We start from the raw sequence: 23,968 nt of genomic DNA on the forward strand, positions 1-23,968 counted from the left end.
AAGAGTCACTGATAGTCACGTGTAATCTTTTTAGATTTCGAATCTATGAAATTCTGTACCTTAATTATACATGTATATTAATATTTATGTAATCTATCACATATCTAATCCTTCTCAAGGACTAAGAAATAACAACATAAGTATTAGAATGGTATACACAACTTAAAGAAATATTTTCAATTAAAACATTTCTTTTAATTCGTAGGTTCATAGGATAGAAAATAATAAATATTACATCAACATTTTTATGTGACATATTTATTTTATAAGGACATATACAAATGATTCTATATAGATTTTATTTTCAAATGAGATTTTAAAGTTTTATGTTTCATTAACCCAAATGTTTAAAGTTTAAGTTATATAAAGAAAATTGATATATGTATTGATGTACACTAAACTTTTCTAAATATTGAAAATCGCTGATTTCCTAGCAGACTGCTTTCTCTACCGCGAAATTTCATTTAGTCGAGAAACTGTTACTGTTTTATATTTATTTATTGTTTGCTATTATTAAAAACCATTTTTCATAACACTATTGTGCTTTATAACATTAATGTTTTTATTTATAAGTTTCGAGTTAGTTTAATTGATATCAAGAGAAGGATATTTTTTCAGACAAGAGGTTTTAAAATTACTAGTACAGTCTTAACAAGAAAAGAATATTGTACTTACGTATATAGTATGTAAAAAGGTGATGTAGTGCAACGAATAGTATTGTACATATGCTGATATACCTATGCAAAATTTAATTTAGCCATTTCTTTGATGGCAGCACCAGCAAAGACGTGTCATACGTCAAAAGCAGTGAGTGTATATGCATCAAACAAAATTTTGTATCATATCCTATTTCTTGTACATTTGGTAAATTTTTAAAAAGTCATTTAATGTTATATAGTTTATAGTGCACTTGTTTTAACATCTTGATTGAAATGTTGAATGCACTAAAACAAGAAATCAAAACTAATTCGCCTTATACGCACAGTGTCCCATACCTTAAACCCTACTTAATGTTAAATGCTTTTTTAGTTTGTTCATTGTTGACGTGACTACGCTATTGCATAAATATTTTTAGATATAATGGTATCTCCATTTTTCCTAGTCACTCGCTGCGATCAAAATATTTGTACAGTGTAACCTAACCTGTTCATAATTAAAAATAATATGAAGATTTGATGTTACAGTATTTTTGTTTTTCTATATCTTTTAGAGATAGTTTGTTATTATTACTTATAATTTTTAATATAATTTATATATATACCAAATAAATGTTTTTTTTATCCTATATAAAATAACTGTATATTATTCTTAACTATTGATATATTTATCATAAGATGAACAATAAGTTGGATAAACTTATGTATTAAAATTTATATAATATAAAGCAACATGAGTTAGAAGAAGATGATAATTACATAAGTTCACTAGTGTCTGTTATTTTTGGCGCTTGTATATGAAATGATATGATCTTTGTAATTTTATATATTAGTATATATTCAGTATATATTCAGTATATATTCATAATATATTCAGTATAACGATGATAATAACCCAAAGACTGTAATAAGACTGTGTAAGACAGTGTAACAATAATAATAACAAACACTATCATTAAAATTTGTTTCAGTAAACTTTTCTAAGGGAATGAGGACTTTGTACCATTTTTTTAATTATTTTGGAAAGGTGACAGGTGCTAGTTAACATAATTTCTAATAATTATGGAAAATCAGAGTCACCAAGGCGAAGCTTACCAAACGTATCAATCTTTTTGGAAAAAGAATACTCGTGCTGTTCCAGGCAGGTATGTATAATAACATTATGCTTCTAATAATGGTAAAAATAAAGTTATAATTAATCTTTAGTATTGATTATTGAGAATAATATAATTTTTTATATTTTACATGCATAATAAAAGACCAAGTCCCAAACAAGATGGTAAGCTTGGTAAAATAGGTAGTACTACACTGATGTCTGGCAGTTCAGCTAATATAATATCTACAAGTGGTGGAGTTATATCAGGAAGTAGTGGAGGCTCTACATCATTTCAAGATTTTCAAGAGAGTGTAGATGATGCGTGGGATTCGGGAGATGATGAGTTTTGCACAGTCTCAGATGTAAAAATATCAAAACGAGTTAGCCAATCTGCTGCTATCAGTGTCATTAATAGTCATAGGTCAGGAAAAACATGCATAGATTCAGGGACAAATGTAAAATCTACGCATCGCGTTCAAGAAATTATTCCGGAGGAAAAACGGGCGGAAGCTCTCCAAAGACTAGCCGTGCAACCGTTGCATTTGCGAAATGCTAATTTGTCTATACATTCTCAAGTGAATAACAGTCAACATTCCACAGAAGATGTGGGTGTAAAGTACGGTGTTTCCCCGCAACATAAACCAACGCAATTCCCAGGCAGGCCGCAACCGCTAAGACAAACAACCGCGCCTGCTAAATTTTTTGTACCTTCTAAAGAACAAGGTGCTTATGGAACAATTTTTTACATTCATTTATCTTTAATATATCCTTAGTTTTGATTTGTTAATAATTGTAGATGGGGAAAGTAAAGTAGATAAATTTCAGTCCCTTCTGGAAGCTTCTGTATTAAACTTAGACGAACTGAGGCAGTTGTCGTGGTCGGGTGTACCTGCAAGACTGCGTTCTGTTACATGGAGGTTATTGTCTGTAAGTAATAAAGGTAAACTATGTCATATGTTTTATGCATAATGATAAAATTTCGTAAAAAATTTTTAATTTTGTTTTTTGTCATCCAGGAGTATTTACCAGCTAATTTGGAGCGAAGGCAACACGTATTAGAACGAAAACGATTGGATTATTGGAATTTAGTGAAACAGTATTACGATACTGAAAGAGATGAAGGATTCCAAGATACATATCGTCAAATACACATTGACATTCCAAGAATGTCACCGCTTATTTCGTTGTTTCAACAAACAACAGTGCAATTCATCTTTGAAAGAATACTCTATATTTGGGCGATTCGACATCCCGCCTCTGGTTACGTTCAAGTATGTTTACGCCGTTGTTCTACCTTTAATTGTCATCTTCAGATTGTTTTTATTTTCATTTCTTTTCCATGTAATTTTCTTTGTTTTTAGGGAATGAATGATCTAGTGACACCTTTCTTTCTCGTGTTCTTGCAAGAAGCAGTGCCTGTGTCAGCGTGGCAAGATTTAGAAAATTATGATGTTGCATCATTGCAAAAAGAACAACGAGATATTATAGAAGCAGATAGCTTTTGGTGTTTGTCCAAGTTTCTCGATGGTATTCAAGATAATTATATCTTTGCTCAATTAGGCATCCAGCACAAAGTAAATCAGTTGAAGGAACTGATACAAAGAATTGATGGTTTGTAAATCAGTCATTTGGAACATTCTGTTTTTCTTTCTTTCCATTATACCTTGTTTTTGGATAATCACAGATATAATTCATTTTCTTAGTACCTTTGCATCAGCATCTACACCAACATGGCGTGGATTATTTACAGTTTTCTTTCCGATGGATGAATAATCTATTAACAAGAGAAATCCCTTTACATTGTACCATTCGTCTATGGGACACTTATTTAGCAGAATCTGATCGATTTGCTTCGTTTCAACTTTATGTATGCGCCGCGTTTCTTCTTCGCTGGAGACGTCATCTTTTATTGCAGCCTGATTTTCAAGTAAGTTTAGACCATAGCACTAGTGCAAACTATAATTCGATGTAAAGCTTTCTTTCAGTTATTAAGTAAAGAAAGATGGAGATAGTTTATTATTACTGTTTAGGGGCTAATGTTAATGCTACAAAACCTGCCTACTCAAAATTGGACAGATTCAGAAATAGGAATATTAGTAGCAGAAGCATACAAATTAAAATTCACATTCGCAGATGCTCCCAATCACTTGCAAGCTCACGATACCAGGTGACCACTTTGTAATGTGTTTAGATAACGATATGAGAATTGCAGCCACGAACATTGACACAAATGATTTTGTGCTAAAATGATACGCCTGTTTTTATAGTCATCGCTTATATTATATAATATATCGATGACTCTCAGGACCAGTTTAAATTGTTTTCTAATTGATTCAAGTTATTAATTTTAAGTCGCTTTGTTCTGTAGTTCAAAAAGGAAGCTTTGTTTTCGTTATGTTTTTCAAAGACTCAAAGTCTTTACAAATTTTATTACTATATTATATGATATATTTTATTATTATTATTATTATTATTATTATTATTACCATTACCATTTCTATCATTATTACTAATAATATTGTAGCAATTATTTTTAGAGTTACTGGACGATAATCTATGAACAATAAGTTTGCTCGCCATTTCTCAATTTGTGAAAAATATATTTAGATGCATCCTGAAATACGAAGATGTAATGCGGATCGACCGCCACTCATGGTTCGTGTTACATTTGTATAATATATTTAAAATTATTATATACATCGGTAACAAATAAGCGAAAGATTTTATAAACCAGTTGCAATTATATGATTGCTATTTTACGTAGCGATTACAAGTTTTCTTCTACTCGTATAAATTTTCAGTTTGTGCCCGATTTCATTTAAACAAGTTAGTATATGTAATTTACAATATACAAAGAGTAGCACATGTATTATGATAATATTTATTTCCATTTCTGTCAGTTTTTCTTACTTCAGAATACCTTTAAAAAGAGAACAGGCTATTGTTCGGAATTTAGAATCTCGTGTCAGGAGATTTCGAAGCAAATGTTTGCCATGTTTATGCATTGCCATAATACAAATATTACAGAGAGAGCTTCTATCTTTAAATTATCTGTACGTTATTCTTAGTTATCTATAAACATCTTACAAAATAATTAGAATGTATGATATTTTGTCCTTGGTCAGTGATTCAGTTGACTTTCGAACGAATGACATTGCGTTTATATATACACAAGAGTTTAATAGAACGTAAAAGTATCGAAAGATACTTGCCTGATAATTTGCATGTTGAGAAAGACTAATCGAAAATTGTATAAAAAGGAAAAAGATATAAAAAATGCGTATTTCATAAGATGAATTGTACTCTTAGCATATGGCACGTATTATTATTATTTACTCGATATTGTTATGTTCTTTGTCGATTAAATTTAAAATAGCGTGATGTTTTTTGATTCTTCGATTCCAATTTTTTGATCGAAAACTTGTACACACAAAGCGTGTAGCGTCGTCGATTAATAAACGAGACTGTCTCTTTCTTACTTATGTATCTATATAAATATAATATTCCTTTCAAAGTATCTCGAAGTAAAAGTCGGACTGAATATTACTTTATAAATACATGAAATTATTTACTAAACGTATGGTATCATTATGATATTCTTAAGTTCAGAATACGTCTTGAATACTCATTGTCGAAAGATGTATGGCATATACATTGGTAGAAGTTTTTCGTTCGAGCGAAATTAACAATACCTATAAAATAAGTAAGAAAAAGGAGGGACGCGTGTGCCCATTTAGTGCTTCTTCAGCTGTCATCGATATCGATTTGATCATAATCGATGTTCAGTGACTGTAGAGATGCCAAAGAATCGTTCAGATTAAATGTTTCCTGTAAAAAAAAGAAACCTCATTATATTCTTACGTTAATATAAAAACAGAAATACAGATGGAAATGGCAAGAAGAAACTTACGTAATCAACAGAAACCAGAGTTGGATAGATGCAAGGTATACATTCCATACGTGTGACGCCATTATTATCAGCGGTGCATTCGCAGTTTTGGCAAGGATTAGGTTGCGCCGTTAAAGCTACCCTCTTGGAGAAAACACTGGCGAATTTTTTGATCGAAGTCAGCTTATCGAAACGTAATTTGTTACCGCTAAATATTGTTCCATTAATCTCCAGAGACAAAGGCGTGCAATAACCTAACGCACTTTTTGAAAGTTTCACTTGTCTTCGTAGGTCGATATCACCGATTAACGTTCTGGAATCTTTTTTCGTATACGATTTTGTCGCGTCCAGACCATAGAAGATCTTATTCAGTTTCTCTTTTTCGAATTCGAAATCACCATCCATCAATATGTGAAGCGTAATATCGTGTTCCAATAATACCTCGTGTACCACTGCGTAGTCAAGCTAAGAGAGGAAATTTGTTTAAGGAAACAGATTGATTGAACGATTCGAATCGAATTGTAGTTCTGAAAAGCACAAGTGCCATTCAGAAGAATAACGTCGAATCACTTACCGTCTGATTTTCCGGCTCGCAATGCGAGCATGGCATTAAGATGAAAGTTTTTGATACGCCGGTTCTGAACACGAGTTTCGAGGCAAACGCGATTGCCGCGAAAATATCGCCGCTTCCATCGCCGATAGGCACGTGATCGAAGTAATCGACAAATCGCGCCACGTTCTTAGTAAAGATTTGTCCATCGAAGACGACGCTTCTCGGATGATCAAACACTCCGTTCGCTCCAAAGGTAACCAGAGACCAACGATTATCCGTCAGACCTTGATCGTTCAGCTCCTTGTTTAATTGAGTGACTAACTGTTCGATGCTACGATTTTCTTTCACACCGTGGTTACATTCTTTCCCCTCGACGATAAACACTACGTCGGTCGAGCATGGTACTCGATCACCTTCTAATTTAATGAACTGGCCTTCCGCAACTTGACTACCGTCTATCATACTGCAACTACTACATACGTCCGGTATTCTGAGATATGTATCATGGAACATACAAATCTGCATATAGGATAACGCCACGGTGCAGGCTTCCGATCTGCTCTCGCTCGCAGTACATATTTTCGAGTATTCTTCCGGCTCTATTACGTGGAAGCAGCTAAGGAATTCGGAACTTTTGTTCACGAACAAATCATTACAGAATTCTATGACCACCGAATCCGCTTTTGATTTTATTCTTGGATCGGAATTATTTGTCGGACACTTATCTTCGGTTTCTTGTTCGACCGACCAACTTTCGGCAAATACCCTCACGTTTTTTGTTACCATACCATTCGATGCGATGGTATCGTCCATTGGCTCGTAGTTCATCGTTCCGAGAATACCGGCGGTTTTGCCGTGATACCAACCGGATAATTCTAATGTACACAGATTGAATTTCAAATTGCATTCGAGTCGGAACTGATTTTGCTTGCGCTCCACGGTAACCACGCTTTCTGCCTGATAGACATACGTCGTTCCATTCTCGAGTTCGATCGGAAGCACGAGATTGCTTGCTGTACTCGACGATTGTCCGGAGATGAGCTTAATACTCTGCGCAAAGATAAATGTATCATTAATCGATTGTTATTTCACAAGGGAAAAATATTTGAGCATATCGCTAATTCCTGCTATTGTTCTTATTATTATTGTTATCGTTACTAACATCGTTGAAGAAGTTGAGTTCGAGAGCATCCTTTCCAAGTAACACGATAATCTTGTGCGTAACTCGATTGGATTGTTGCTGATACTCAAGGAGAATGGCAAAGGTGTCATGCACGAAATCGCGTGCTAACAGGTACGTACAAGAACCGATGAACTCTATGTGTCTTCCATCGAAGGTAATAAAGTCTTGCAAACCAACGATCATCGCTTGTGCTGAAATTAGATCGATCGAAATTAGATCGCCGCGAAACTAACAAAATGAAAGAGACACAAAAGACTGGATCATGTGATTACCTCTGAACGGTGGAAGCCAATTAGACGGATCCATGTACGGCCTGTACCGGTATAAACTCCAGAAAGTCACGTCTGAGGACGCGAAATAGGAACTTGCGTCAGAAATGGCCCTGATTTCAGGTATCTCGTGAAATTCTGGCGTTTGATTGAACGAGTGCCAAGACATGGGAAGCTTTTGCTCCAAACACATCAAGCCCTGTCTAGGATCGAAGATGAATTTCGTTTTGGCTACCCGGTATTTACTTTCAGCCTGGAGAGCTGTCTGACTTATATCGATTAATTTCAAGTGAATTAATCGTATGGCACTTTCTATTTTCGCTTGTATCTCGAAGTAATCGTAAGCATAGCACACCCTATCGTACACTTGTTGCATCTTCTCTAAAGCGTAACGTATAGACGGCAATTTTTGCAATTCCTTTAGCTCGTTCACGATCTCGTCGATGACGTCCTTCAATTCTTTTCCAAATGGTACGAAGGCGAAGTATCTATCTTTCAAGAATTGTATTATCAAACTTGAGTATTTCTGAATGTTGGTGATGATATCGTTGCCCTTGATGTCTCGGTAAAACTTGTCGATATCTTGAGTGAAATTGGAGAAATGATCGAAATAAGGAGAAGAAATGAGGTCGTTTCTTCGATCGTAGAGGAAGTCAAGGAATTCTTTGCTCGTCTTCCAGACCACAGTTTCCAAATAGTGAATGAAACGGATGAACATCGGCTCTATAAACAGTAAAAATCGATTCCATTGCTGCGAGATCGACTGAGAAATCTGTCCCCACAAATTTCCTATGTACTTGATGAACGACACGTGAAGATCTTTCATGAACTTGTCGTATTTTTCGAGCAGTTGATCGATTGTGCTTGCCACTTGAGTAATCATGTCACCCCTTAGAATCGCTGCAGTGATCTCGGGGATTTTGTTTAACGCGCTCTTTATCGTTTCAATGATCCAGAGTAACGAGTTTCTGATCGCTTCTCCAGATTCGCCCATTATTTCCCATATTTCGTTCAGGATATTTGGCAGGGATTCTATGTGACTTCGTAACGATAGCTCATCTATTATATATCCTCCGTAAAGAACGATATCTTTAATGTAAAAATCGTTTGCGTTGTAAGAATCGTTTAAATAGTTCTTCAACTCCTCTAGGTCTGTCTGCACTTCCTTCAGATTGCTATAACATAAACAAGCGATGACATGACTATGAATATCGTTTGAATAGTCAAATACTAGAAAGATTAAAATCATCGCAGTCTGATTTGTTCGTAATTTTATAATTACAGAACATCTTGTTAAGAATAAATGTCCGAATACTTCTGAGCGATAATGTACATAAAATAGATTTTGCTATTTTAGTGGTAATTTATACAAATATAAATTTACATAGATATCTGCAGTCTATTGATACTAAACGGTAAAACGACGAAAGTTACTCACTTCCAGTCATCGATAAATTCTCGAAGATCTAATTGAGCGTCATCCCAAACATCCGAAATTACGTTCACGGTTTCGATTTTAATATATTGTTTCCAATAATATATATCGTTGTTTATACCATCGTATGCATCCATTGCCGTATTTTTCAAAAGAGCCTGAAATTAAGAGCACATATATTTATTTTCTTTCTTCGTCTTCTTCGAAAACTCGTCTATTTTGAAGTGAAATTTGAATGAAAAAGGATAGTGTGAGAAATGGTTGCGTACAATAATATCGGCCTTGAGCTCGGGTCTCCAGCGCAGGGTGGAAGTAATCAGTCGGGAATGATTGAGCTTTAAGTAAAAAGAGACGTCTGACACGGTAAAATCTTCCTCGTAAGTTCTCCAAATATCGAACACCGCATTCCGTGCGTCAGGAATTCTACCATACATTCGTAAACTCTCCACAGCATCTGTTAAAGAATTTTTGTTAAATTTGTTAAATTCGTTAAGATAAGTTCACATTAGAAAGAAGCAAGATTCAAATCTAAATAATTATTGAAACAATATTTTTCTTTTTAGCTCGTGCGCTAACCTGGAGTGTAGTTGACCATCATCCACGTCAATTTTTCAGTCGGATCGAGGAAAAAGTAACCAGTAGCATTTAGATTCGGTGTATTTATTATACTACCGTTCAAGACGTATTTGCGGTCAAAGGGATAATACCGAGCGTTTAAAAACTTGATCGCATCGTTATACTCTCGCTGGTAAAATATCTCGTTGCGAATGAGATCCAATCGTGCATTTAGTTTTCCAGTATCTCGGGTTATGAATCCACGTTTGTAATGTCCGTTGTTCGCCATTCCGAACAACCTGCTATTCTGTTCGTATGCGAATCCTTCGGCGCCTAGGTCGAATTTCGTACTTGGATGCTTACCCACTATTTGGTAAGAATATTTTTTAGAAATCGGTGGCTCACTTTCATTTCTAAACGACGCTGAAAACTCTAACCACTTGCTCGGATCGATAGAGTAATTAGCGACGAGAAGAATATTCATGGAGTCTCTGGAGTTGCTACGTTTTACTTCGCCTGTCAGAGCGGCTTGTTTCAGGAAACTCGGATGAATCAAAGCGAAGGTTGCTCGGTGATGCATGCCAGCTTTATCCTCCGAAGAAAGTTTCGTCCAGTTGAACAATGCTCCTATGGTTCTAGGTTTCGTCGTTTTTTGATCCCAAGCGAGTTTCACCGCAGACCTCAACTCTTCGCTGCTGATCCAGTAAGAGCCGTCGAGGCTGAAATTTCTACGAGGATAAGAGACGTTCAGGACTAAGAATTGATTATCCACTTCCTCGGTAGTTTTGTTCAAAATGTTGATACTGTAAGATGCCCAAACGTCGTCGCCCAAACTGAGCCAGCTGGTTTGCTCGAATTCGCCTGGTAAAACTTGATAATCTGTCTTCAATTGCACAGTCTTGTTCAAATGTATCGCCTTCAAATGGATATCCTGGCCTGTGTGCGACGTTTTAATCCTAGATTCGCCGACTACGTTGAACGCCGTCTTGTTATCCAATCGGTACAAATTAACTTGTTTAAATTCGACAGTCGGATAGTTGGTCCCTTCGTTTCCTGCGCTGTACTCGAATTGGTTTATGTAAAGAATACCTATCGGCTTATATACGTTCTCAATCGTGATTTGAGTGTGATCTTTCTCGAAGCCAGCTCTCGACTCGCTCTTCGAATTATATTGACCGTGAAGAACTTGCTGACCGTTGTACGTCAGTTTGGAGTAACCGCTGGTCATTTGTGGTCGTTTCTTGTAACCGTAAGTCAAGTGGCCGATGTGACGTGTATTCAGAGGAACTTCAGCGTGCAGAATTCCTTCCAGATCCGAATTCAATTTCTCGCTCCGGTAATTGTAATCTGAATCCACGATCGCGGTGTTTTGTGGCCAGTAAAATTTCACGTATCTCTTGTTTCGTTGCCTGTAACAGTTACCATTCGTTGTACTAACCCAGATGTACCTTCGACGTAACTTAATCGAAAAGAAATATGACCTACTATGTGTAAAGACAAAGGTATAGATCTGTGAACGCATAAATGACGCGATTTACTTACAAAGTAGTGAGAACTGTGAACTGACATCCTAACGACGAGATATTCGCCATAGGTAAGATGGTGTTGATGGTTCCGTTCACGTTCTCCAGACTTTCGAAGGATACATTTGCCGAAGCTAATCGCGTGTTAGCTGGATAATAAATTTCTGCGTCTATGGAGCCTTGCGTAGCGCCGTAATCAAGCAAGAAAACTAACGTTTCTTGTTGCTGAAACTTTGGACTGTATAGCGAGTATTTCAGTTTGAACTCTTCGTCGATGCTTATGTTCAGGAGATTATTCACGGATTGAACTGGTAGCGTTCCCCAGGAGCCGCGAAGATGTCCGTTGATGTCTTTCTCGTCTATGTGTATCTATGGTAAAACCAAAATGAATTTTTCATTTTACAGACTGTTTTGCTTGCCTTGTATTCGTTAATACGTTTGTAGTCTTGCCGATAGAAAATATTATGTCAGGGCAAAGTTAGTCGATTGGGAACGATGAAGAGATTTGCAACGGGTGTTTAGGTTTTCGACGATAACGTGTATAGGCAACGACAGTAAAGATAATGAAATAAAAGCTAAATATTTAAGAATACAAGATAAAAAAATGTGGGAAGACAAACCGAGCCATCGGAAGCGTAGTTAGTTTTCGCACGCAGACAGTTGTATCCGATCACGTAAGTTACGTCCTTGAAGCCTCCGTTGGCGTGATAACTAATAAGAAGACGATGATCATCGTTATCAGGAGGTGGTAGCCTAACGCTAAACACTCCATCGATGTTCTCATGGTTGCGGAATCCAACAGTAGCGTTCGCCGCAAATTTCCATTTTTCACGATCCACGTCCAAATCGAAACCTACGTCAACGTTTTTGAACGCTTTACGAGGATTCTTGAAGAATAGCCGGGTATCGACAAGCCTGTTGTCAAGATCGGTTGGTCCTTCATAGCCGATCAAAACCCTTCCGAACATGTCTGCCATATAGATCAACTTCCATTGAAGAATCGCATATCGGGTGTAATCGTTCAGCCAACCATTTGCTCGAATATCACCGCTATCGTTGGACATCAGCATACTTCCGATAAGAGTGACGATACGAATATCCGGTAACGGTGTTATCGCATGAACATACAGCGTCGTGTTACCGTTCACTTGAACATTCATAAACGTGATAAATTGCACCTGACTTTCCACGGTCGATATTTTGTCAAAATTTGCAAGCGCTCTCACATCCCAGTTCAAAGGGTTAACGAAATTCACGTCCAACGATCCGTTTATCGGGTGACCAATTAACGCAGCGTTTAATCCATACTTCTCCTTCTTCAGTTTCAGAACTAAACTGTCGTTTTGACCGACTTCGGCTTCCTTTGGCTGGATCGTTACCTCGACAGTGTGTAAAGAGCCATTCTGCATCAGCTCGATGGTACCGAAAACAGTAGACACCTTCGAAGTCATGTGATTTCGTAACTCGCCGTTCAATTTGTGTATAGAATCGCTTTCTTTCATCGTGTTGCCGTGAAACTGGAGATGCGGTTTCCCGTTCGAGGCAGGCGTATAGAACTCAGACTCGATCGTGTCACCGCTATAATTGCCCAATAGTTTGTATTGTTGGTCGAGTAGTTTCGCTAAAACTTCTAGATTCGCGGTACCGTTGTTCGTGGTCGTGTTTGGATGATACGAGATATGAACTTTGATGTTCTTTAACGATTCTATCCAAGAGTTGAAGAGAACGAAAGCTTTAATTTCATCCTTCGTCGCGTGCCAGCTCGACATAAGGGAAAGTCCGACAGGTTCGGCAACGTTACAACTTATCTGCGCGTACCTTTTCTCCACGGTAAATTCTCGTTTCGCGGTAATAGTAGATTTCGGTATCTTCAGCAATGGTGTATCGACCTTGATAACGATCAACGTGTCCATCAACGATTCTTTCGTTTCCAGAAGTCCGTTCACATCGATGACACTGTCCGGTGCACGAACACTGAACTTAGGCCTGTAAAGGCTGCCAGAGACGCGCAGGCTGCTGTTAATGTTAATGAATTTCAGAGACTCTATCGGAGTTTTTATGTTCAACTCTAGCACTTGCTCTTCGCTTTCTCGATAGGTGTAAATAGCGAGTACTCCGGTTTCGTACCAAGTCACATTTTTTTTAACTTCCACATTTGCCTCCATCCTGTAGATGAGTTTTTCTAGGTCCACGATAAACGCATTCGAGCAAACGATCTCATTGACGGAACCGAACGGAACGACCAAGTTCAATTTGTTCCGCATATTGAAAAGATCCTCCATCCAAAATGTATCGTGCAACAGGATTTTCTTGTCGTTGAAACTGCCCAGAACAGCGGCAACCTTGTAAGTCGGTCCTTCGTTGTCTATATCTAGTTCTCCTACGATAGGTTCGATGATTATAAGACACACTTCGAATTCACCGTGCCAATGAAGGCTACTTTGCTCCTCGTAATCCTCGAACTGATCCAGCTCGTCTTTCTCGATGTCATCCTCGTTCTCTGTCAACTCCTTGCTACCGTCGTTCTTCACTTCTCCGATGTTCGTCTGGTTACCCGTGATAATAATCGGTATAGTAATCGGCGCAGGTTTCGGACCGGCTTTAGCTCTGACACCGATCTTCACGTCTGCGTATTTTTTGTCAGACATTCTTATGGTGAATTCCGTATCGATGTCGACAGACTCGTTCTTATCGCGTGCGACGATTAACTTGGCAACGATTCCGTTCTCCTCGAAACCTTCGACAGGCGTAAACAGTACATAACTGTAATGAAAATCAGTAATATTGCGATAATGCCAAATACCCTGGAAGCCAGCGAGTATACGGTTGTAGCCAACACGGAAGTCGGCCTCTCGATTGTTCAACTTAGCGACCAAAAGTAGCCTTTGAAGTATTTCCAATGGCGTCGCGAGTGACAGTCGAACGTTGAAGTTGTAAATCGGCGTGATGAACTGACAGAGTATCTCGAAACCGATAACACTAGTTGGAGTGGCCACTTCAGCGACGATGTGTCTATTGCTTTCCGACAGACCGAACCTTCCACGAACCAAAGAAAACTTTTCTAACGGAGTGGTAACGTTGAATTCCACCATGGATTCCTTCAAACGATGAAGATCGCCGATCAGTTTGCCAGTATAGGTTTTCACATCCAAATCCAAGTTAGCCGCCCCTAAGAATTTCCAGTTTGGTAACACTTGCAGCTGACATTTCATGTCGCTCACTTTGTAGCGAGTCACCGGCGACTCGAGATGCAGATTACCGGTTAGATTGAAAACGTCATCGGACTTCTTGTCCAAGTGCCAAATACTCCAAGCATTGATCACCTTATCCGGGTGATATTTAACTAGTAAACGAGTGTTCGCGGTTTCCCAACCGATAACCTTATGAGTAACATTGACGGTGGTCGACAAAATGTCATGAATGGAGCTACTTATTCCACAGTTGGCTCTCCATTCTTTAACGTTATCGTGCTCTTCCGTGCTGCCGTCCAATTCCGCCATCAATCGTTGCGAATCCTTCCAGTGAACATTACCGTTCAATTTTATCTTGTTTTGTTCCTGCTCGTACCTGTAACCCAATTCGAACGAACGAATTAATCGAGCCAAATTGACTTATACGTTACTGTATTAGACTTATACAGGGTGGTTGGTAATTGTTGGTACAAGTGGAAAGGGGTTGATTCTACCGAAAAAAGAAGTCGAAAATATAGAATAAAAATTTTTCGTTTGAGGCTTTGTTTTCGAGAAAATCGACTTAGAAAGTGTTCATAGAAATTTAATTAGAAGAGCAGAAGTATGTGTTCGGCAGAATGGGCAACATTTTCGGCAATTTTTGTAATAATAAACTTTATGATTATTTCATATTATTTCATTATATATTCCTAATTTTCCGTTACGGCAAAAACAAACTTAAACTGCGATAATATCCATCGAGACAACGGTCTACAGTGAGATCCGTTATAACGAGACGTGATAAAGTGCACGCGTACCCAGCGAAAATTTAAAATCGATTTTCTCGAAAATAAAGCCTCAAACGAAAAATTTGTATTCTATATTTTCGACTTCTTTTTTCACGTAGAATCACCCCCTTTCCGCTTGTACCACCAGTTATCAACCACCCTGTATATTACTTAAATTCAAGGATTAAATTCAACCGAAAGAATTTTCGTTACTTGCCTGACGCCTAAGGCCGTTTTCCTCCAATTTTCAAATGGCATGAGCAACCGAGTATCCAGGCTGATCGATTTTATCAACGGTTTTACGTTATATTCAGTCGCGATGAACAATTTTATCGCTTCTTCTGGATTCCAATCGATCGAAGCATCCACGATGTAATTGTAGTATCCCCGCGCGGTCACGTGGCAGGAGCAGGCTAGTAAGCGACCAGGATAGGTCAGAGTGACCATTGTGCTAATATTTCGTTCGGTTAATTGTTCCTCCGCGCTGGAAAGTGCGGGCAATTGAGCCTTTTGACAATCTAATGAGAAAAACAACGCTAGCTTCAACGCAGGATCTCGATTTGCGTCCCATTTCACTTCCGCCCCGAATCTCTTTTCATTTTCCTCGTTCATGCTAATAAACGCTAAATGAACGTCTCGCCATTTGTCCAAGTGTATCTGCATTCGAATCTCTCGTTGCGTGTCAACTTCTGTCATCACCGAATACACGTTTCCTTTGTATCTTCCCTCCACGTACGATATAATGTTTGTCGGTGATGCTACCGTGTGATTTAAGATGAAAGCGTATCTATCCTGATCCAGCTGCTCTACGTGCAGAGCGATTCTAACGTCGCTGTAATTTCGATACACCTTGCAATTCACCAGGAAGTCGTTGACGAAGCTCGGAGATTTCAAAATCAGCTTCAAGCTGTGACTAAATACGGTCGCCACGGATCTGTCCGAGTAAGTGCCACGTGCTGTTATGTTGTGGCCGCTGAACCAAGTTCCAGCAAGATCCAAATCGTACGTTCGCTTCATTCTCTCTGTGATTCGTAGGTTGACCAGCATCGAATTAAAGTTCGGAATTGTTAAGTTTACGCGACTCTCCATGATGAACGCCAAGCCGCGAGGCATTATCAAGTTCACTATTAGGTTAATCTCTTTTCCTAAACACAAAGAAATTGAGATTAGAAGATGAGGTAAGGGTTTTATTCTACGTCAGGAATTGAATTATTATATACGAGGCTGAATCAATATCACAACTGGAAATAGTTGAATTTTGCGTTAGAAGAACATGGGAGGAGAATTTCAGGGAGTAGGGATGAGAAATTTCATTTGACCATTGTTTTCTAGAGCGTTTTTTCCCAACATTGTGCGTTTAATTCTAACCTGGAGCGTATCTGATCAACAAGTCCGTCTTCGATTCTGGTCCCATAGCATAGTGAATAATTCCAACTTTGATGTCCAAGTTCTGAATGGGTTTTGTTATGGCGAACAACGCGTTTACTTTCGTATCTTGATTTTGAAAATACATTTTCGAATAAAAGATGCTCAGTAACGCTGTAAGCTTGTGACGATCGTCCTTAAGATGTGGACTCGAATTCACTTCCGCGCGTAACTCCAACTGACCGAGCGCTTGTTTATACGATCCTTTGATCTCCGTGTTCAATTGTGGATATGCGCTAGATTGTAACTTTAAATCGACCGTCTTGTGCGTCACAGGTTTCAACGAACGATTGTAAGCTGACAGCTCGAATATGAGACTTTCCTTCTTGGGCATCTTTTGTATCTGATACTCCAATTGGAAGGCGCTGGTCAAGCTTACGTTTCTTCGAACGATGTATCCCGTGAATTTGCTCCATACCCTTTTCGTTTGGAAAGTCAGGTCTATATCGCACTGAGAAACATTGCTTTTCCAAACGTTTCGGATTTTACCTTTAATAAAATCGAAGCTTTGGTTAAACAAATCGAACTAAACCAAGTAATTGATGATAGGCGAATCGATAGAGTTAAACCTGAAAGAGCCGCAACCCGTTCGTTGTTCACGATTAAATGCATTTGTGGGCTGAACGTGTATCCATAGGGAAACTTTTTGATCGCGTAACCTAAGCTTGCGTCCAAGTGTTTGGTACCATTTATGTCGAAACCAATGTCCACGAATGTCTCGTTTTCCGTGCTTTTGTAGGTACCTGAAAGAAATGAAGTTAATGACGAACGTCGATGAGTCTACTCATAGTTTTGCTGACGTACGAGCTCACCTTCAGCCACCAGAGAATTTCCAGCAGACTTTAATAAAACCGTTACGTTGTGAGTCTTCGTATCGAACGCTACCATTGCGCTTAACTCTCTATTAACCAACGATCCAGGTGTATCGAATGCGACTCTAAAAATATTTCTCTCCTAAAATGAGACAAACGAAAATACTGGATACTAATATATATATGCTACGTCTCTCATAATTACAAAATCATCGTAAAATCTTTTATTCTTATACAGATGCGAAGCACGTGTAAATTTAGCGGTTTTTGTAAAACGAAAATAAAGGAGACGATACCATTGTCTTCTCCCATGTATACTTCAGCAAGTAGTTCTTGGCGGTCGGATCAGCTTTGATCAAAGAGATTTTGAAAAGCGTGGGTCCGTTCAAAATGAAGTAAGGCGCGTTCGGATCTTTCGTTGCGTTGGATAGCTGATAATTAACGCACATCTTTAAACCAATCAATCTATCGAGTGCGGCCCAAGTGCAGCTCGTGTTGCTAATCACATTTTTCGGGATTGGTATCAAAGCCCGATCGTTGCTATTTTGGCCGGCGATTAAAATACCTAGTGGCCTTTCCACTAATTCGGCGCCGTTGCCTCTTGTTAGAAGGATGTCCGTGCCAACGGAAAATACCTCCATTTGTTTATTCGGCAGGCCCAAACTCAATTTGACCGACTGTACTCCTTTTACCTCCAGATGAATTTGAACTGCTCCGGAGGAGTACACGTTCGTTCGTAATTTAGTTCCAGCAGTCTTATAAAAGGCGTCTACGGTCATGCTACCGATCAAGTCGGCGCTCATGCTGTTCACACATATAGATATTAGTTTCATACATCATAATTTGATAATGCCGAAGAAAGAAAAGGCAACAAGAGAAATAAAACAAGGAAGATGAGAAAAGAGACGATGCATTTAATTATACCTAGGTGCAATATTACTGATGAGTTCGATCTCTTTCTTAGAAATCCTCTTAGTGTCCAATAACCCTGACATTTTGAAATTGCAAGCCGCTGAGCCAGCAAAATCCAAGCGTACAGGTAGCCCCGATGTCATCGGGGCTACATAAGTGGAATCCAAGAACATTATTGCATTTTCGTAGCGTATCTCCTTTCCAGAAGCAATTTCATTAAACTTCTCCCATGGATTGATACGCGTTAAGGCTTCTCTAATTTCGCGATCGCTGTTATACATAGAATACTTCAAGTCGCTTCCAAAGATCTGCAAACGAAGCGAGAAACCATCGTTTCGTACAACGCGCAAATAGACGAATAACGAACATCGAAATAACATTTATAGGAATTCATCGCTATGCGTGATCATTAACTGGTCACGTTCTCTATCTCACCTTATAACTAAAGCTGATTCTGGGTTCGTTGAAATTATTCTCGATAACATTCGGTAGCCTTTTCACGCGTTTCCAATAGTCTTCTTCTTGTTCCGGAGCTGCTCTGAAGTTTCTGAATAAATGTTTGAAGAATCCCGACACTTTCTCGTTACTATACGGTCCATTCGGACCAAAGAACTTCTCCGCATAATATTCGAAGCCTTCGAGCCTGGTGGTTATTTCAAAAACATTCACAGATTCGCCAAACAGGTCGAAGGTCAAATTGAACGTAGCGGTTCTAGGTATGTACGATTTAGGAGAAAAAATTAAATTTCCTTGGTAATTTCCACCGAAATTATATTCCTCCGAGAAAAAGGATCCGTCGTAGTTTCGTGAGAATTTTCTTCTGTCTTTGTTGAACTTGTCGTCGAGGTCGCGATCCGTCAAAAGACTTTGAACTTCGATTCTGGTCGGCGAAGCGGAATTATAGAGATTGGTCAAGTGGCTCCAAACGAAGGTCCCGACTGTGAACGAAATTTCGGAAAATTAAATTCGATTCTATTTCACGCGAAGATCATAGAAGAGAATTCGACGAGTACCTTGGTTAATTTCTTCCGATTTTAACGTGTGCTTAATTGTTTTAACGACGTTGTAATCGGGGCAACGCATTACTTGCAGATAAGACGCGATACGTAATTCCGTATCCAAGCTAAAGTTCCGGTAGTAGTTGAGAAAGTAGAGATCTCGCGTTTTCTCGCAAGACGGCATTCTACGATGAGCGTCGATACTTGCTACGCGAATCTCCATGGATAAAAATCCTCCTACGTCATCTATGCATTCTTTCAATAGTTTTGATAGCTTCTCGGTTTCCAAGCCCATGTTTCCGATCGCTTTTAACGCCTCTAATGTCTGTAAAAGCAAGGAAGAATCAGGTAAAGCCAATCACTTCGCAGCATCTTTCGAATTTCCGCTCATAGATCAGTCGATCCAAAATTTTTGTTCCAGCTCAAAATTTTTGAACGAGCAAGACACTCGAGAACCAAATTGATAGTTTACAGACTCTAATGTATTCTAGTAATTTTTACAAAGATTAAAGGGTTTAAATAACTCGCCAAAATACCTCGATATTTAACGTACCTCTTTGGTCGTAGAAAGTGAATGCGTTCGAGGTGCACATCCCTTTTCGATCTTTTGCTCGAGGTATGAAAGGAATCGTGTCACCTGTTCGACATTGGTGCAACTTATGTCGTGAGTGGAACAGAAGCCATAAATCGTCGTGGAGTAGCTCAAAATGAACTGAGTCTCTGGAATTTGTTGATGAAAATCGAGAAGGGGTGACAGAGCCCTGATCGTATCTCGATTTGGCCGAGGAACTAAAGCAAACGCGATCACCCACTTTTCGATCGTTGAATGATTGACGTATCGTTTTATTATCAGATCTTTCATTACGTTCAAGGCTGCGTTACTGCCAATGAATGGCAACGAGTCGACAATGTGTTTCCTATGGAATTAATAAAAAATAAATTCGTGTATTCCGAGGAATCGTGGATTATGTGCCGTATTCCTCCAAATGGGATCGGTAACCAATCGAAGTGAAATTTGATATCGTGGAAAGATACGATGGCTTTGAGACACAAGTACAGTCTATTGGAACAAACTAACGTTATAAATTTAAATTCACAGACGTACAATTTTTGACTTAATTCAGCTGTGCTTTCACGTACAGGGAACGATGCCTCGCGTATAGCGACTTGCATCATTCAGACGCACGAATCGTCGAAACTGAGATTTCATATTTCAAGTTCACAGTTTCTCCCCATAATACGTAACAGATTTCATCTCGATCGGTGTCTTTCGGAAGTACAATCTCGCATTCGATCTTTCCTTTTAAATTTAACGCTACTCACTTGCCAGTTTTGCAAATACCGTGGGCTCTGACGAATAATTGCGACAAGGATGAATAATCGAGGAGTCGCGCCGACTGAATGAACGCAGTGAATGTCTCGGGAAATCGTTGCTGCAACTCATCCGTACTCACTCCTAGTCTACACATTGTCTTCAGCAAATCTCTGGCACTCCTCAACTCGCCGTGAATGGTCCTCGGTGTTTTCGAGTAATCGTACAACAAATTGGTTCTTCTCGCGCGACTGTGTCTGTCCATTTCATATTTTTCCTGTTCCTCTTCGTCTTCCTCTTGGTCGGCCCCGTAATTGTCGCTTTGTTCGTACTCGTTGCCGTAACTATAATCGTCTTTCAATTCTTTGGTCAATCGAAGGGTAGTCGTCGATTCGGTTCTCGCGCCTGTGCTGCCACTCGACAGCGGCACCAGCACATGAAACTCGTTGCACACGATCTTCTCGTAGACGTTGTGATCAATCGTTAACTCGCAATCGCTTCGGGACTCGAGAAGAGGATGACGAGGACCGTGAGCGCCCGATCGGGGACTCTTGTAGGCGTTTGAACGAATAACAGAGAAATGTTTTGGCCCGTGCATGCAGTTTGACAGATTTTTCGTTTTCTTCACGACCAGACTGGTCTGTCTCGCCTCGTGGAATCGATAACTCGTCTCGCAGATGCCATTCACGTCTAACTCTTCAGCGCGATAATCCACGTCAAGTCTGTGCATGCTGTTTTGCAGCGTAGACAACACGCCTCTCTTCAAGTTCAAGGCCCAGACTGGGTCGCGTTTGTCCGGACATAGCTCGCCTATCCGACCATCGTCGTAGGCGAACTTTAACGCGAAACGTTCCAGGTTCTTCTTGAACTCCGAGCCGGCACGGTCGGGAAATTCTGGATTGTATTTCCGGGGATCGTGACTTAGACTCACGTTGTGGAATTTCAAGCTTCCCTCGCAAGGGTTGTTGAAGCGAATCACCAAATCCGCATCCAATCGTAAGGTGGACTCGTTCGCAAGGAAATCCGATGACGGCGGCATCGAAAACGACGTCGACGATACATTGCCCAGATTGGTGCTCACGTCTACCGAATATCTGTACCAGTATGACACGTTCTCTTCGTATTTGAATTTCTTCGTCGCTGTCACTGTAAACATCGATCGACATCAATTATCCGCCTCTTCTCTTTCGCTATACGGCTACAAGAGCTTTAAAAATCGTATCAATTACCTTTGCATTTCGCTCGGCCACACGATGTAGGATCTTTGACGAATTCTGTAACGAAAGTTTCGTAATCAAATTAATCCACGCTCCGTTTCGTGATTCTTAGAAATACGTTCTATGCTTTTCACGCTATTGATAACGGTAGCCACCGATACCCGCGAATCGAGTACTCGACGTAAATTCTTGGAAGGAAACGTTAAACAATAAGCGCCACCGATAACCAGCCGACGAAAAAAGATTGACGCGAAACCGATAAACTATCCTATAAATGAATTTCATTCTGTTCAAGCTTGATCTTACGTCGATCGAAAATCGTCAATTGATCTTTCGATTGCTGAAAACTTGGATTTACCTGACTGCGCTGTACCGAGGACGAGACAGATCGCAACGAGAAGAAAAATAGTAGCGCGTCCCCGCGACCGTTCCTTGTTCCAAATCATATTGCTGGTTACGATAACAGGGCTGAATATCTGCTTATTTCATCTATACGCTCGCTCCTTCATCCCCTTGCGTTCCTCATGGATAGTCTTCTTACAGCTTTTAAATTGAACGAGATGACCCGCGGTTTAGCACTAGCGCACTCCTACCGGAACACGATCAGATACTCGAACCCTCCTGCAACATTTCGATCTCGTTACCTCTCTCCTTCTCGTTCTTTCTCTCTCTCTTTCCCTCCCTCCCCCTCTCTTTCTCCTTCCCTCTTTTTCTGACTGGTCCATCGCCTTTTGAACTTTGCTTTTCCCACGAAACGATTTAAAGGATTCGATCGGCGAATAGAGAAATGATAGAGACTTAAGACACTACATGAAAGAATATAATGTAGCTCGTACCGTGTCGAAGATATCCAAAGATTGCGTTAAGAAATCACTGATCGAGGGGAATGATCGCACTAAGAACAGGATTGGGGTGCAAAGCAGGTTGCGGTCGTACACGCTTGATGGGAAGCACGGATACACGATAGATCGGTTAAGTAAGTGCTTCCTGCCCCGACTATGTTCGCTGACCGAATGGCCAACGACATCGAATCAACTACGACACTGCTACTCTTTTCAAGGGGGAGAGGATCAGTATCAAAGGTCTTCTTGCTTTTCGTGCTTATTGGAGGTTACAGGTCATAACTAGATAAGATAACAACAAAAAAGATTATTCTCGGCCACCTAAGATTTTTACATTAAGTTGCAACAATATAGTTCATATTCTCATCACTGACCATACGTACTTATAGCATATTTTCTTTCTATTTCGTTCAGAAACGTTAACGAAGTATCGGTACATCAGTACTGCGTCAGTACATTATAACATTTTTGTCTGCTATAATGCGTTAACGATACTTTTCGTTACGATTACATCGTTGCTTTTCTCTTGTTGTTTTTTAAATTTAACGTGCCCCTTGCTTCGAAATAGATTCGGTTTGATAAACCGTACTTATTTTATAAAATTATCGATCGACGCATCGACGCCGCGCTGTTATCGTCGTTGAAGTCTAACTAAAGATTTCACAATGAAGAGCAAAGAAATCATATTTGCTGAAATGAATGCTTATTTGGTATAGTTTTGAATATTACATATTCCCGCATATCATCGAAAGAAACGAAGATCCACGAATCGTTCAAGATCAATAGGACAAGGTCATAAAGGTCAGAAATACATAATAAAGTGCATAGTATGATAAATTCTCGTATAAACATCGAGTGTTTTTGCAACTTCCGCGTTCTTCTTTAAGTTGGAGGAATATCGATATAACGTCAATTTACACAGAAAATATCGCGAATAAAGAAACAGTAACAAAAATGAACGAAAATAAATGAACAATATCAATTAAACAGCATTTGTACATATGTATTTGATCTCACGCAATCCATACGCGGGAACATACCACAGTCATTCTACCGATAAATTATTTTTTCAAATTCATTATTCACGTTTACCGACTCATTCTTATTATAATAACCCCATCTTTTGAAAGTATTTTGAAAAATGGGAAACAAATCGAATGGAAAAGCATGTTTATCGACATTTTTCGCAAATCGCTTCGAATCCAAAGATTTAAATTAAAGGCACAATGTAAACACGTTGTTTCACGATATGTCGGTGTTGATTTCGAACCAATCGCACGTCAGTTGCCGAGTGTCTTCTGAACGGAACGTAGTAATCTTGTGCAAAGTCTTT

At 39.1% G+C, this 23,968-nt stretch overlaps 2 protein-coding genes across 5 annotated transcripts; one reads left to right on the forward strand and one right to left on the reverse strand.

The window, feature by feature from the left end:
- The first annotated feature begins 653 nt into the window (after positions 1–653).
- LOC126918754 (TBC1 domain family member 22B) lies at positions 654–5,230 on the forward strand. Of its 4 annotated transcripts, none has more exons than XM_050727131.1 (8): positions 654–807; positions 1,628–1,801; positions 1,916–2,475; positions 2,549–2,679; positions 2,769–3,023; positions 3,114–3,363; positions 3,456–3,679; positions 3,783–5,230. In XM_050727131.1, exons 2-8 carry the CDS (start codon positions 1,719–1,721, stop codon positions 3,921–3,923), a joined length of 1,644 nt encoding a protein of 547 aa, XP_050583088.1. In that variant the 5' UTR covers positions 654–807; positions 1,628–1,718; the 3' UTR covers positions 3,924–5,230. The 4 variants fall into 4 exon arrangements, with proteins under 4 accessions (XP_050583088.1, XP_050583087.1, XP_050583089.1 ...); XM_050727130.1 differs by having other exon boundaries at positions 754–864; XM_050727132.1 differs by lacking the exon at positions 654–807 and adding an exon at positions 877–1,083.
- LOC126918725 (uncharacterized) lies at positions 4,409–23,862 on the reverse strand. Its single transcript, XM_050726991.1, has 25 exons — positions 23,728–23,862; positions 23,019–23,286; positions 22,630–22,917; positions 22,152–22,414; positions 21,806–21,850; positions 20,588–21,722; positions 19,818–20,181; positions 19,280–19,589; positions 18,702–19,204; positions 18,279–18,574; positions 17,651–18,158; positions 17,355–17,496; positions 17,112–17,285; positions 16,486–17,031; positions 15,335–16,262; positions 11,780–14,726; positions 11,179–11,528; positions 9,658–11,045; positions 9,351–9,535; positions 9,085–9,239; positions 7,650–8,821; positions 7,357–7,568; positions 6,216–7,244; positions 5,663–6,106; positions 4,409–5,580 (listed from the first exon to the last, which is right to left on the reverse strand). Exons 4-25 carry the CDS (start codon positions 22,237–22,239, stop codon positions 5,497–5,499), a joined length of 13,005 nt encoding a protein of 4,334 aa, XP_050582948.1. The 5' UTR covers positions 22,240–22,414; positions 22,630–22,917; positions 23,019–23,286; positions 23,728–23,862; the 3' UTR covers positions 4,409–5,496.
- Positions 23,863–23,968: the final 106 nt, after the last annotated feature.

Source organism: Bombus affinis, chromosome 7, assembly GCF_024516045.1.
Source record: "Bombus affinis isolate iyBomAffi1 chromosome 7, iyBomAffi1.2, whole genome shotgun sequence".
NCBI lineage: Eukaryota > Metazoa > Arthropoda > Insecta > Hymenoptera > Apidae > Bombus > Bombus affinis.

Bases quoted from the DNA above. Each gene is read 5' to 3' on its own strand.
- LOC126918754 (XM_050727131.1), top strand. From the start codon at position 1,719: ATGGAAAATCAGAGTCACCAAGGCGAAGCTTACCAAACGTATCAATCT. The intron at 3,364-3,455 runs GTTTGTAAATCA...TCATTTTCTTAG, and splicing joins ACTGATACAAAGAATTGATG to TACCTTTGCATCAGCATCTA. The intron at 3,680-3,782 runs GTAAGTTTAGAC...ATTACTGTTTAG, and splicing joins TATTGCAGCCTGATTTTCAA to GGGCTAATGTTAATGCTACA.
- LOC126918725 (XM_050726991.1), bottom strand. From the start codon at position 22,239: ATGATTTGGAACAAGGAACGGTCGCGGGGACGCGCTACTATTTTTCTT. The intron at 9,536-9,657 runs GTTAGCGCACGA...ATTCTTTAACAG, and splicing joins GATGGTCAACTACACTCCAG to ATGCTGTGGAGAGTTTACGA. The intron at 7,245-7,356 runs GTTAGTAACGAT...ATCTTTGCGCAG, and splicing joins AACTCAACTTCTTCAACGAT to AGTATTAAGCTCATCTCCGG.